The sequence below is a fragment of the Equus przewalskii genome, chromosome 14, assembly GCF_037783145.1.
Source record: "Equus przewalskii isolate Varuska chromosome 14, EquPr2, whole genome shotgun sequence".
Lineage (NCBI taxonomy): Eukaryota > Metazoa > Chordata > Mammalia > Perissodactyla > Equidae > Equus > Equus przewalskii.
Window position 1 is genome coordinate 58,570,244 of NC_091844.1, and position 12,932 is coordinate 58,583,175.

Genomic DNA, 12,932 nt, shown 5'->3' on the forward strand with positions numbered 1-12,932 from the left:
CAGCAATGTGAACTTTGAAAAATTCACATGCTTGAAAAATTTACTAAGTGAAAGAGAAAGGGCCTTTTAACTGCCCTCCGTTTGACACCTCCTTAGTGTCACCTTCTGAACTGAACTCACGTCTGACATGGTTAGGGGATGAAACTTACTGTCCAATATGTCTGATTAACAGTCCTTAATATATTGTTTATTGTTATTTGGTGTGATAAACAGCCACAAATATTGTACTCATTGTTTGCTTTACAGATATATTACTTATTATTTCTGATTAATGGTCTTTGCCTGGCAATTGTTAAACTCACAATTTTTCACATATCAACTACGAAAAAAAGACATTTTTATGAATATGTGAAATAAAAGCATTCTTTGCAGCTTAGACTATACTAGTTAGAAGGTTTTGTATGTAACTCTCTGCCCATCCCAACTGACTTGGCACTGACTCCCTACTTCCCTTGTTAATGAACTTTCAAACTCTGACACACACCTAAGATCAATTTGTATAAGAAATTTTGCCTAATAAAGTTTTATAAAGTTCAGAGTTGAAAATGAGAGCCAGAAGGAAATCTGAGAACCTTGGGGAACCTCAGGAACTTCAACTGAGCACACAAAGGCATTTTTGCCCTTTGCAGGAACCAGACAGAGACTCTGATTCCTGGAGTCCAGGTGGGCTAGAAGCTTCAAGGCTTTCCATGACCCAGCCCCTTCCTGTTCCTCTGGCCTAATGCCTACCACTCCCACCTGGCACAATATTCAAGCGGAAAAGCATCACCCTGCTGTCTTTTTAAAAAGCCCATTAGCCTTTTTTCACATTTCCCTACCCCACTCTTCACCTAGCCAACTTCTAGGCAGCTTTTAAAATCTAATTCAGACATTGGACATATCTAGGAGGACCTCTCTGACCACCATCACCCCAGGAGGGTTTAAATTCCCCTCCCCCAGTTGATTATCATTCTGTGTTTCTATGTCTCCTTCCTACACTAAGCCAGGGGTCCTGGAAGGCAGAGACTGGGTGCCATTTATCTCTGAACCTTCAGCACTCAGCCCACAGCCTGGTGCAAGGCAGGTGCTCAGTGTTTGGTGAAAAATGAATGAATTAAAGGAGCCAGTGATCCTCAATCTGTTCGCACTCACTTGAAAATGAGAATAGATGGAATGTAGGGCCCTAATTCCTGGGAAAACCCCTTCTCACTTAGGCAAAGGATCCCCTGAGCTTGATGCACGTGATGCTCCGTGGAGGTAAAGTCAGTCCTAGACGATGGCGTTTTCAAGATGTACTAATACAGAGCTGCCCTGTAAACCCTCACCACCACTTCTGAAACGATGTCAAACAGGAAGAATGGTGGCACCGGTCAGAGCTATCCTGTGACCCTGCCTAATCAGAAATTGCCTCTGTTCCAATCACATGCAGAGAAATCACGAATTTGCTCAGGATTTATTAGCCCTTTCATGGATATGTATTTAAATACCTCTTAAAATTTCCTGAAGCTTGCAGACACCCAAGTACCAAACATTGACATGGAGGCCAAAGAAGTTGTTTGAGTTAATGTTTCCTTGGCTATTTGGGGATGTCTCCGTCCCACTGGAGTCTGCAAATTAACGTGACACCTTTTCCCAATCACAGGGAAAGCAAGCGGATAGGAACCTAGCTCTGCGGTGAACGTCTCAGGGGTCCCTATTTCCGGGAGAAGGGCAACCTGCCTCCTCCCTATCTACAGACAAGGCTGCGGGGGGCCGGGAGCAGAGGGTGGGGGCGCGCCGAGCGTGCCACGTTCTCAACGTTTAAACAAGGAGATGCGCTAACAGGCCGAGGGAGAAACACGCCTAGGCCTCGCGTGTCGTGCTCTGAATTTGAAGTTCCACTCGGAGGCGGCCCGGCTTCGGCAGGGAAGCGGAGAGCACCCCTCGCTCTAACCGTGTGAGTGCTGGGGGCAGGGTGTCAGCAGACCTAGGAGGAGTCTGTTCTTTCTAGAATCGCTTTGCCGTCGCCCATGCCTACGGATGGCGTGCCCTTGAGTCCTGCGACTGCAGAACGGGTACCAACACGCGCCCTCGAGGGCGACTGAGGGGCAAACCTGTGACCCGGGCTTTCCCTCAGCTGCGCCTGTCCTCCGCTCCCCTCAACGCTAGGTGAGCCTAGGCTGCTCCCTGGAGATCTAGGCCCGGGGCTGCCGGCGCTGCGGGACCGCGTTTCGTTTTACTTTACCCTCCTTACTTCCAAATAGGTCTGCTTTTCGCTTTGGGACCTCTGTTGGGGGAAGAAGGTGCGGGGCGCGCCGCGGGCGGCGGCGGCGGCGGCCTGGCCGTGCGGCTGCGCGGCGCGCTCGGCCTTGAGTGGCGCGCGGCCGCCGCTGCTGCTGCGCGTGCTGTAGAGGCGCGGGGCCACGCCCTCGGGCGGCGGCGCGCGCGGGAACTCCTTGAGGGAGCGGCTCAGCGGCTTGGCCTTGCCGTGCGCCTGCGCCTGCGCCTGCGCCTGCGCCGCCGCCTCCAGCTTGTAGGCGCCGCTGCTGCTCGCCGGCGACGTGGCGCTCTTGGGCAGCGGCTGCAGCGGGTGCTCGGGCCGCTCGGCTTCCATGGCGAAGCTGACGGGCCGGAGGAAGCAGATGTCCAGGCTGGACTCGGAAGAGGCGGGCGAGCAGTTCTCGAAGAGCGCCGGGGCTTGGAAGGGCTCCTCGTCGTAGGGCGCGGGCAGCGCGAAGATCTCGCCGCCGTACTCGAACTCCTCGTAGGCCGCGGGCACGTAGCCGCGCGCGTCGGGCAGGAGCTCGGCCGGGGCGCGCAGGGAGCGCTCCACGTGGCCCGGCGGCTCGGCCGGCGAGGGCTCGAAGTCCATCTCGGGGATGGCCTGCAGGGGCCCGGCGAGCGCCTTCACGTCCTGCTCGGCGGCACAGAACTGCGCTGGCGCCAGGAGGCTCTCCGGCCTCTCGTGCTTTCTGCCCTCCATCTCCCAGTCGCTGGGCTTCCCAGGCTGCATGCTCTCCATCAGGCTTTGCTGTTGTTGGCTTTTCTTCATTGGGGGCATCAGATGTCTTTAAAGGGGAAACAGAATACAAAAGAGGTGTGCTTACGGTTAGTGCAGGCCTCTCACCCAGCAGCGCAAGGCTGGGGCAGCAAACATCCCGCAGATACTGCTTGGGTGCAAAACTAGCAGCTCCTCTCCTCCTCTTGGCCCTCTCAGGCGCCTACGTGTGTTACCTACCAAGCCCCGCAAACTTCCATTAAGGAGTTCCCACGCACCCCAGTCCCCCAAGTGGGAGAGTGAGAATACCCATCTGTAAAGCAGATGTCCGAAGTATCCGTCTGAGCAAGGAGGCACTGCGTAGATATGACTGGTGAGCCAAGGACAGTCATCACTCCCCACGTGGAGGCTCTGATCCTCCCCACCACGTGTCAAGACCCCAAGGCACCTCTCTTCTCCCTTCTCTCCCTTTCTTGCCCTAGCAGAGTCATGCAAAATAATGGAAACAACTTTTGTTCGACTCATGGATCTTCATGCTTAAAAACAATTCCTAGATGAAGTCAGTGTGGCATGATCTTCCTAACTGTTGAATCTGGATGATGGTATATGGGCTTCACTGTACTCTTTTGTGTACGTGTGAAATTTTCATAATAAAGAACTAAAAAATTACTTGTGGCTATAAAGCATGCATGTGTAAGTCATCTCGAACTTCCACTGACAAAAACGTTACCAATGTGAAAAGGCTCTCACTCTGGATATGCCCAGTTTCATGGAGGGTTTCCTTGTTTAATCATGGATAACGAATAGTTAACATAGCATACTAGGATAGCATACCCATCAGATTGGTTGAGATTTTCCAGTTCTGCTGGAATTTAGTTGCCAGACAGAAGTGAGTGGACTGCTATACACCCACCCAAACTGGTTATTCTGCTAGTTTATGTATTCATATTTCATTCTACCACAAAAATGCATAAAGAATACAGATATAAACACACGCTGAATATCTTTCTCTGGTGAAATTAAGATGAAAATTAGGTTGCACAGAGGTGAAAAGAAATAATAAAATGAAATATTGACCTGACTTGACTTCTCTTTTAACTTGGGAGATTGTTGTTGAGTTTTTTCTAGCTGTTTTCCCAACAGAGTGCATAATAGCCCGTTCAGTGTGGGTATAATCTGTAGGGATTTCATTTTTTGGCTCTGCTTGTTACACTTGAAGATAAAGTTTTATCATTGTCTTAAGAGTTGAAGTGACCCACAAAGTGCATATCCACCTCCTGCCTCTCTCCCACTCTCTACCCAGGATGGGCATTTTTTCTGTGTAGAGTTCTCTCCCTACAGGACTTCTAGGATTTTCTTTATAGGAGGAAAATCATCCTGGGCTCTGTTTATAGAAAGGTTAATGTCTCATAGGTTTCAAAATGATTATGTATCATTCTGCTTTCCTGCTTCTGTATTTGCATTTTCATCTCTCACTGATAAATGTTCTCATAATTTTAAGAGATGAGAGCAGAAAGAGGAAACAGGATTTATTTTGATCAGTTGCTCCTTCCAGTGATTGTAATTGACATTCTCAAAACTGTAGTAATTAAAACTTGAAGTAACCTCACTTGCCTACCTCTCACTTTATTGTAATTTTAGAAAAGTAGCTTCTTGCACGAAATCTAAATTTTCCTTAATAAAACCCAAAGCAGAAATTATAGTCTAAGGAATTAGTTTTGTGAGAACTGCCTGTATTTGGTAAAGTGGGGATTTGGAATTTTGAGTTTGGGTTTCCTTTAATCCTACCAAAAGTCCTGGTTTCAAAAGCAACTGAATTGACTTTATCCTTATCCTTCAGAGGTAAAGGAGTTCCAGGTATTTAAACAGACTAATCCTTATCCTAAACGTTGTCAAGAAGTTTGCTGAATGAGAATCCAGTTTAGTCTGCTAGAGGGTTATGTGCAGAGACTTTAAAAGACTGTCAAATCCATCCACTGCCCAGAACAGCTTTTGGAAAAGCTGTCAAAAGTGAAGAACAGAGCTTATGAAGTCCTTTTCTGAGGAAGCTTCAAGGAGGATTGGGAAGGTCCTCTCTGCACCACCTCGGACCTGTTTCTTATCCTCAGAGCCCAGACTTCTGACACCTGACTGGGATTCCTTTTCCCTCCACTATGTCTTTCAGAGAACTTAAGGGGGTTCCCACCATTTTACAACTTAAGGCTGTAAAATGCCTTCCTCTCTGTGGTACTCTCTCCTCTTCTATCATTGTCCAAACCCAAAGAGACTCATGCTGTAGGTAGAGGGTGCTCCTGTGTGGTGAAAGTGTTGGAAGTAACCTCCAGCCTCTAGGCCTGTCCCTTAACATTAGTGCCTTCCTCTGGGACCCAAGCATTGGATCAGCTCCTTGCCTTCCTGATGGGGCAAGAGGGAGGGAGGAGTGCTGTAGGTCATACTCCTAATCCAGGCTGGACTGCTACCCTACCTGGGGTAGACTGCCTGGGACACAAGGGCATTGCTATTACCCTTTCCACAGCAACAGGTGCTTACGTGACAGCAGGACCAGAACTGGGAGTAGAAGGGTAGGGTTGCAGCATCTCTTCTGAGTGGATCCCACTGTCACGGACGGCCTCAGGACCTGCAGTGGGGGAAGCATCTTGCCCGGCATTTGCACACTGAGAAGCCAGCCCTTTGTACAGCTTCGCCATGGATGACCTAACAGAATGGAAGTAACAATTCTCAGGATGTACAGTGGGAAATCGGTTCTCTGAACACACAGATTATGCCAAGAAAGAGAGACAAATTTTCTCAGATGAAGCTCAGCTGTGAAGTTCTCTCTGTCTCTCCAGGGCCCTCTACAAACCGGGTTGCTTACATAATAGGGTACAAGCTGGATGCTGGGCAGGCGTAAGGATGCCAATTAATTGGCTGAATTGAGTTGGGGAAAGGGGTGGTACGGGGAGATGTCCTCCATTAGAGGAGCCGTGGCTTGGGAGATAGCATCTTTTTCTGGTTTGAAGTACCCAGAGAAATGATTCTGTTTTCCTCATTGGACTGAGATGAGGTTGAAGGAAATCCAAGGCATTAGGAAGCTCTGCTATGGGTTGTTTCTCTTACTTCTGAAGCCCAGATTCTTCCTAATCAGCTCTTTCTGCGCCTTCTTAGGGTGAAATCTGTTCAACCACCACCTCCCCTCTTATTTGTTTTATTTTTATCCATAGCACTTATCACCATCTAACTTATTTATTACTGGCTGTCCAGGTCTAGAGAGTAAGCTTCATGTGGCAGAGATTTTTGTCTGTTTTGTTCATTGCAGCATATTTAGTGCATAGAACGGTGCCTGATACACAATGGGTGCTCCATAATATTTGCTGAATTGTTGAAGAAAACCACATTCTGGCCTTTATGCTGCAATTTTAAACCTGGTAAGTTTAGGGAAACTGAACTATTGTTGAGGTAGTTAGCAAGCTGAGTTAAGCTGGGGTCTGCATAGGCATGAGAGTGAAAGTGCTTATTTTCCTAAAATACTTTCCACCAGGTAATAGGGCCCTCCATACTATAGCCAGCCTGGCCACCTCTCTTCCCTCCCCTTCTCTCTTCTCTTCTGCCTCCCTTTACTGCACTTCAGCCACTTAACATACAATGTGGTTACTTGTGACAGCCACCCACGCTGGCTATCTGCATCCCTGTTCTCAGAAACCTTTGATCAGCCCTCTAGACTGCACCATCAGAACCTTACTTCTTGAGCTTTTTCCGTTTCTGAATGAGCAGGTCCTCATTGCATTGAAACAGCAGGGTGTAGTGTGAGATAAATACTCGAAGGCGCTGAACACACACCAGAAGTAGGTAATAGTCAGGGTGTTCCTGCTCTGTGAACTTCAGAACATTCTGGATGGAGGAAAAAAGGAAGCAGAATTGCATAATTAGAATGAAAAGTTGTTTGTCTCTTCTGCACCTTGCCTTGATCTGTTGTGAGAGTTTGGTAGCCATTTAATCAAAACAACAATACATACAGCCAATCTAATTATAAGCTAAAAGGTCAAATTGCCGTTCTCTTTGTCCATCACAGCAAGGGAAAATATTAGTTACTATTGCTCCTGTTTGGGTTGGATGTGAACGTAAGACAATTCCATCTGAAAAGTTAGAAGGATCTACTGATTAGATCTCCAAGGTAATGGAGTCATTCTAACAATTACTGTCTATAAGCAATGCCTTTTAACTCAAAGGAGTCAGACCAATGGTGAGAATGTCAAGATTCAAGGCAGGCTGGAAGGGGAGAATGTTTATGATCAAGTCTGGCCTGGTGGCCATCCTGTTATATTGCCTACTGTGCTGTAATGCAACAGGCATGCTAGTTGGATTTGGGAAAGCGAACATTTAGTGAGTGCTTCCTATTGCCAAGTACTAAGCCCTTTATATTTTCTCATTTAGTGTTTACCACAACCTGGTTAGATAGGTACAATTATTACCTCCATTTAACAAAAAAGGAAACTGAGGCACAGCAAAGTTAAGTAATCTTCATTAGGTCACACATCTAATGAGTAGTGGAGCCAGGATTTGAACTCAAGCTAGACAGTAGAACCAGGGGTCTTATTTACCATATCGCTTGCAAGCCTGGGTTTCAGTCCTAGTTTTTTTTACCTACTAGGTGTGTTAACTTGGGCAAGTTACTTAACTTCTTTAGCTCTCCATTTCCTTATCTAAAAAATAGTAGTAATGATACCTATTTTGTGAGACTGTTGAAAGGATTAAATTAGATAATTATTGTGAGAAAATGATTTTAAGATCTAAAGCCACATACAACTGAAAGTCTTTTTATTATTGATACTGGGCACTTCTACCTAAGATAAATTCCAAGCATTTCTAAGATGCTTTCAATGGATTACTTAGGAAGGTCAGTCAGCAATGAAACCAGAACAGGTGGGTGGTGGGAAGAACAGGGGCTGATGGGGGTGGGAGTGGGTGGGTGATGAGCCTCTCTCTCGACTCTACTTCCTCCAAGGTGCTACAAGCCCTGTGGGAAACTGGTGTGAAGAAGCCAGCTGGTCAGCTTCTTCATGCTTCTTCTCTGACATAGACATAAGCAATGTATGGTAGACCTTTGGGCCCAAGCCAAAAGAGAGCAGTCAGGATAGCGGTTGAGGGGGCAGGTTACCTAGGTATTTCTTAGATGCTGGTAGGGGATGGGGGGAGGGGACAGAGGGTTGCATTTAGATGGCTGTAGAACCATGGTAGAAGGGACTGAATAGGTACTCAGAGTCTAGCAGGAGCTGCTATAGAAAGATCCTGGATCAGCAGAGATGTGGACTGCTGGTAAATGCAGACCATACTTCAAAGGCAAGCATCATGAACCAAAAGTTTTTAGAGATTGAGATTTTAGCTCATACCACAAGGTGGGGATGGAGTAATCATAACAATCTAAATTATTTAAATGCTTCTTTGAAATATTAATGATTCTTTGACCCTTTACAGTATTTCTCAGTTGGAAGCCAAAAACAATTGTTTAGTGTGAAAATCGGTTTGGTGGCTTGCACAGCCATGCCTACCTGCAGATGTATCAGATATTCAGGGATGCGCTGGACTATGTGAAAAAACAGTGTGTAGATGTCAGATTTAATATCTTCATCACCCTGAATGAAAGAAAGGTAGAGTCACTCCTCAGTGTTCCTCCAGCTCTGGCTGCAGAACCCCAGAGTCAGCCCCACAAGAGTAGGAAAGGTTAACTCCCAGAGCATTTTCTTCCTCTAGAGTGTCGTGAAGCATTGATCTGTCATCAGAGAGGCCACTTGCTCAGGGACATACTCAAGGACACAGCACTTCTCTAGCAGGAAGAATATCATATACTTCTTTTGAATCCACCCAACTTTCCAAACTAACCCTTCCTTCTCCCTCCCCCCCATCTTAGCACATGCTAGACAGAAGTGGGTACCCAATAGATTGTATTTGAGTTGAATGATTTCATCGAGGTTCTTCAGCAAGTAATCATTACAATGGTTTCCTAATAAGCACTAGGGTGGATTGGAGCCCCCTGAGAGTAGGCAAAGGAGTATGATTAGAAACTGATCAGCTGGCCTGGCAGCAGGAAACATGTTGGATTTTCTCCATGTCCCTTCTATTCTCTTCCTTTCCCTTTCTCAAATAGTTGCTGACTGCTGACATACAGTAGGCGTTATACGGGGTTGGCAGTAGTGGGAGGTTGATGTAGAAGGCTAATAAGACAGAGTCCCTCACCACTTGTGAAACTTGATGAACTCTTGGCTTTAGGGCTGCTGATACAGTTTTTTCCTATTGACCTAAAATAGCTAGAATTGTTATATATTTGTATGTGTTTATTGAGCATCTAATATATCACTTCAGTAGCAATACTTAAAGCAACATGACTAGAGCCACTTTATGATCTTATAAACTGACAGACACAGGATGACTTGAGTTTAATATTCAGTTTATATGAGTTGAATATTCAGATTCATATTGTCTGAGCCTAAAATGAAACAAAACCCTTCATACAGCATGCAAGCTGCAGCCTGAAGATCTTTGCTTAGAACCCCTGTTTACTTCATCTGTACTTTCAGTGGAATGGAACACAGGGTCAGTAAGGGAGGGCAAGGACGAAATCAATGGCACTGATCCTTGAGTGAGTTCCTTTAACCCCAGGTAGGAGCATCAGTGGTTGTTCAAGCCATTCTCCAGCCTGGAAGACAAGCTCAGAGTGCATGTGCTGCATATCCTGCGTGAATGAGCAACATCATATAGATAGATGTGTAAACAAAGGGCAGTGCACACATAGAGTTAACTTACCTCCTTCAGAACAACAACATGAACCAAGGAGATGCATTCAGGCAGGTCCCTCAGGTAGGCAACATAATAATCCAAAAAATTATTCTTGAAAACAAACACAAGAAATACATGGTAAGAACCTGGAAATAGGCATGATAACAACTAATATTTTTATAGAGTCATGTATATAAAAAAGGAGTATGGGGCCGACCATGTGACATAGTGCTTAAGTCTGACGGCTCCACTTCCACAGCCCTGCTTCACAGTTTCAGATCCCTTCTGTGGACCTACACCACTCATCAAGCCATGATGTGGCAGCAACCAGCATACAAAATAGAGGAAGACTGGCACAGATGTTAGCTCAGGACTAATCTTCCTCATGCAAAAAAAGAGGAAGATTGGCTCAGAGTGAATCTTCCTCACCAAAAAAAAAAAAAAAAAAGTAGTACTTTGCAGAGATTACTTTAATCACTCATTTAATGTGTTTATTAATATCTTTTTGGTTTTTTAATTCAGCTTTTAAAAAATCTTTTTGGTTTTAAGGTAGATATCCCTAAGGACTTGGGAACCAAAACTTAGTAGCCCAGCTTTAACAAGAGAAAGGGAAATGATAAACCAAGGCAGAGAGAAGGGATCATGTAAGTTGAAAAAGTATTTTTAAATTGTTAAATAATAAAAATGCATATTTGTTTTTAAATTACTTTTAATTTCAATCTACATCTAAATGAGGAACTTGGTCCAACCCACCTCATAGGGTCTAGACCCGTGGTTCTCAACTTTTTTCACTAATTGCGTATTTCCACAAATTGCATATTTGCCTATCCAAATGCCCTCAGGAAGACAATTCTCAGCTTCTGAAATTATATTCCCATAGATGTAACAATTCTCAGCCCAAGAAAGCATAGTAAATACAAATGAGTAAAAGTGATATTAGAGGGATAGCCCTACATTCACTCTAATCTATACAAGTAAATAATTTGCAAACTTTATATTATTACCCACAGTTGAGAATCATTGATATACAGAGGTTGATTGCAGGAACAATCTGGCTTGCGGACCAATTTTAATTAGTCCACACAATATTTTTAAAATAAGAAAATTTCACACAAAATTCTGGATTTCTAGCTTCTCTTAAAATATCAGAAGATCTGTCAACTCTAGTCCTTTTTTTCCTGCATGTAGTTGGGTAAAGCTGAGTAGCTATTCCTTATAGAAAAGCATATATGCTCCACTTAAGCTCACTTTCCAGCAGTCCGTACTGTATGACATTCAGTTCACTTCCACTCATTTGTTTCACTATCTGGCCCCCTAGGCATTGAGTTAGAAACTTCCAGCCTGGATCATATTTCTTTGTAGAACATTGTAGAGATTTCAAAACTTAGCATCCATCCTTTCTCAAGGAGGTAAAAACAAGAAGCGTTCAAGACAAATAGCTTAGAGATTTTTAAAAATCTCTAAGGAATGAAATTGTGTATGAAACTACATACATATATACAAACTCTCAAGTACTTATTTTATATGTATGTATAGATATATATGTGTGTGTAAATATATTTATACAGATATACACACACACACACACACACATGAGTACTCAATTATAGTACAGTAATTGAATACATTGGGCCATCACAGTACAGTGGAAAGTGATGAACTGGAAGTTGGAAGACTTGGGTTCTAGTCACATCTACAACTATCTAGCTGGCTGGGTGATTTCAGCAAAGTCTTAATTTCTTTGAAATTTATTTCATTATCTGTAGAATGAGAAGTTTAGACTAGATCTCAGCAGTTTTTCTAACTCTAAAATTCACTGATTCTAGATTCTCCATTAAGAGAAGCAGACAAGGAACACACAGATGCATATAATTCAAGTTTATAAAGGATTAAAAAAAAACCTTACCTCATCATTTGTTAACTTAAGAAATAAATCTCCAAGGACTCCTTGGCGCGGCCACTTCAGGACCCTTTCCTGCAGAGCATGAAGCAGATCCAGGTGCTGCTGGACAAGGTACCGTAAAGAGCCGGGGAAGAGGCTTGAAACGGAATAGAGAGAGGATCACACAAACCAGGTGGAGAGAAGAAAAGGCCCTACAAGCATTATGTGCAGCAGGTGCCATTTTCCCAGTCACTGAAAATATTCTGAGTCACAGGTTTCCATTGAGGATTTTAAAAAAAGGTTTGTCATTGTAGACCTCATAGCAGATATCCTCAGACTATAAAAAGACCCCTTTACCGATGGCTCCTATACAAATGTGTATTGAACTAACAAAGAGCACATCACTTGAACAGATGTTGTCAACCCAAACTAGTATATTCATTTATGTGACACTCAGTGGAAATTCTAAAGGAAATCTTTATTTTTTTTTTTAAGATTGGCACCTGAGCTAACATCCATTGCCAATCTTTTTTTTTCTTCTTCTTCTTCTTCCAAAGTCCCCCAATTAGGCCAGCCCCATGGCCAAGTGGTTGGGTTTGTGCGCTCTGCTGCAGTAGCCCAGGGTTTCACCAGTTCAGATCCCGGGTGTGGACATGGCACCACTCATTGGGCCATGCTGAGGCAGCATCCCACATGCCACAACTAGAAAGACCCACAACTAGAATACACAACTATGTACTGGGGGGCTTTGGGGAGAAGAAGGAAAAAACTTTTTTTTAAAAAAAGCCCCCCCAATGCATAGTTGTATATTCTAGTTGTAGGTCCTTCTGGTTGTGCTATGTAGGACGCTGCCTCAGCATGGCCTGATGAAAGATGCCATGTCGGCGCCCAGGATCCGAACAGGCGAAACTCTGGGCCAGCGAAGCGGAGCACACGAACCCAACCACGTGGCCACAGGCCAGCTCCACTTTTTGATGTTTTAAAGTTACTCTCTCTTGTGCACTATAGTCTGTCTATTCTAATTAGTATTATAGATAACAGCACTAAGGTAGCACTTGGTCATTCTCAGCTACTACATAGGAGACTGCTACTAAAGTAAGTAGGGAAATTTGTTTAAAGCTGACAACTAAAAGCTCAGGGGGTAGGAGTATGAAAGTGTTCCTTTTCTCCTCTCTTTTGAAAGCTTCTAAGAGTAATTCTGGGCAAGGACAGAGTCTTCCCTGGCGAGGCTACAGACTAGGCCTGGCCTGCTATTCCCTGGAGTTGCACAGAGCTCCCTTACTATTATCATATTCTGCTCCCCTATCTCTCAATGTGCCTCATTATTTCAGAAGAAGTGAAGGG

The 12,932-nt window shown here is 44.6% G+C and overlaps 1 protein-coding gene across 38 annotated transcripts in view; it reads right to left on the reverse strand.

Annotated features, from left to right (window-relative positions):
* Positions 1-12,932, reverse strand: part of ARHGEF33 (Rho guanine nucleotide exchange factor 33) — a 117,349-nt gene that overhangs the window by 55,855 nt on the left and 48,562 nt on the right. For 20 of the 38 annotated variants that reach the window (XM_070572897.1, XM_070572908.1, XM_070572878.1 and 17 more), the window contains 6 exons: positions 11,613-11,745; positions 9,734-9,817; positions 8,482-8,565; positions 6,675-6,823; positions 5,486-5,650; positions 2,213-3,026 (listed from right to left, as the gene is read on the reverse strand). In XM_070572897.1, the coding sequence (XP_070428998.1) occupies positions 2,213-3,026; positions 5,486-5,650; positions 6,675-6,823; positions 8,482-8,565; positions 9,734-9,817; positions 11,613-11,745 (1,429 nt within the window). Of the gene's footprint in view, positions 1-1,466; positions 3,027-5,485; positions 5,651-6,674; positions 6,824-8,481; positions 8,566-9,733; positions 9,818-11,612; positions 11,746-12,932 lie in introns of all 38 variants that reach the window. The other 18 variants (XM_070572906.1, XM_070572876.1, XM_070572877.1 and 15 more) reach the window with 2 other exon arrangements.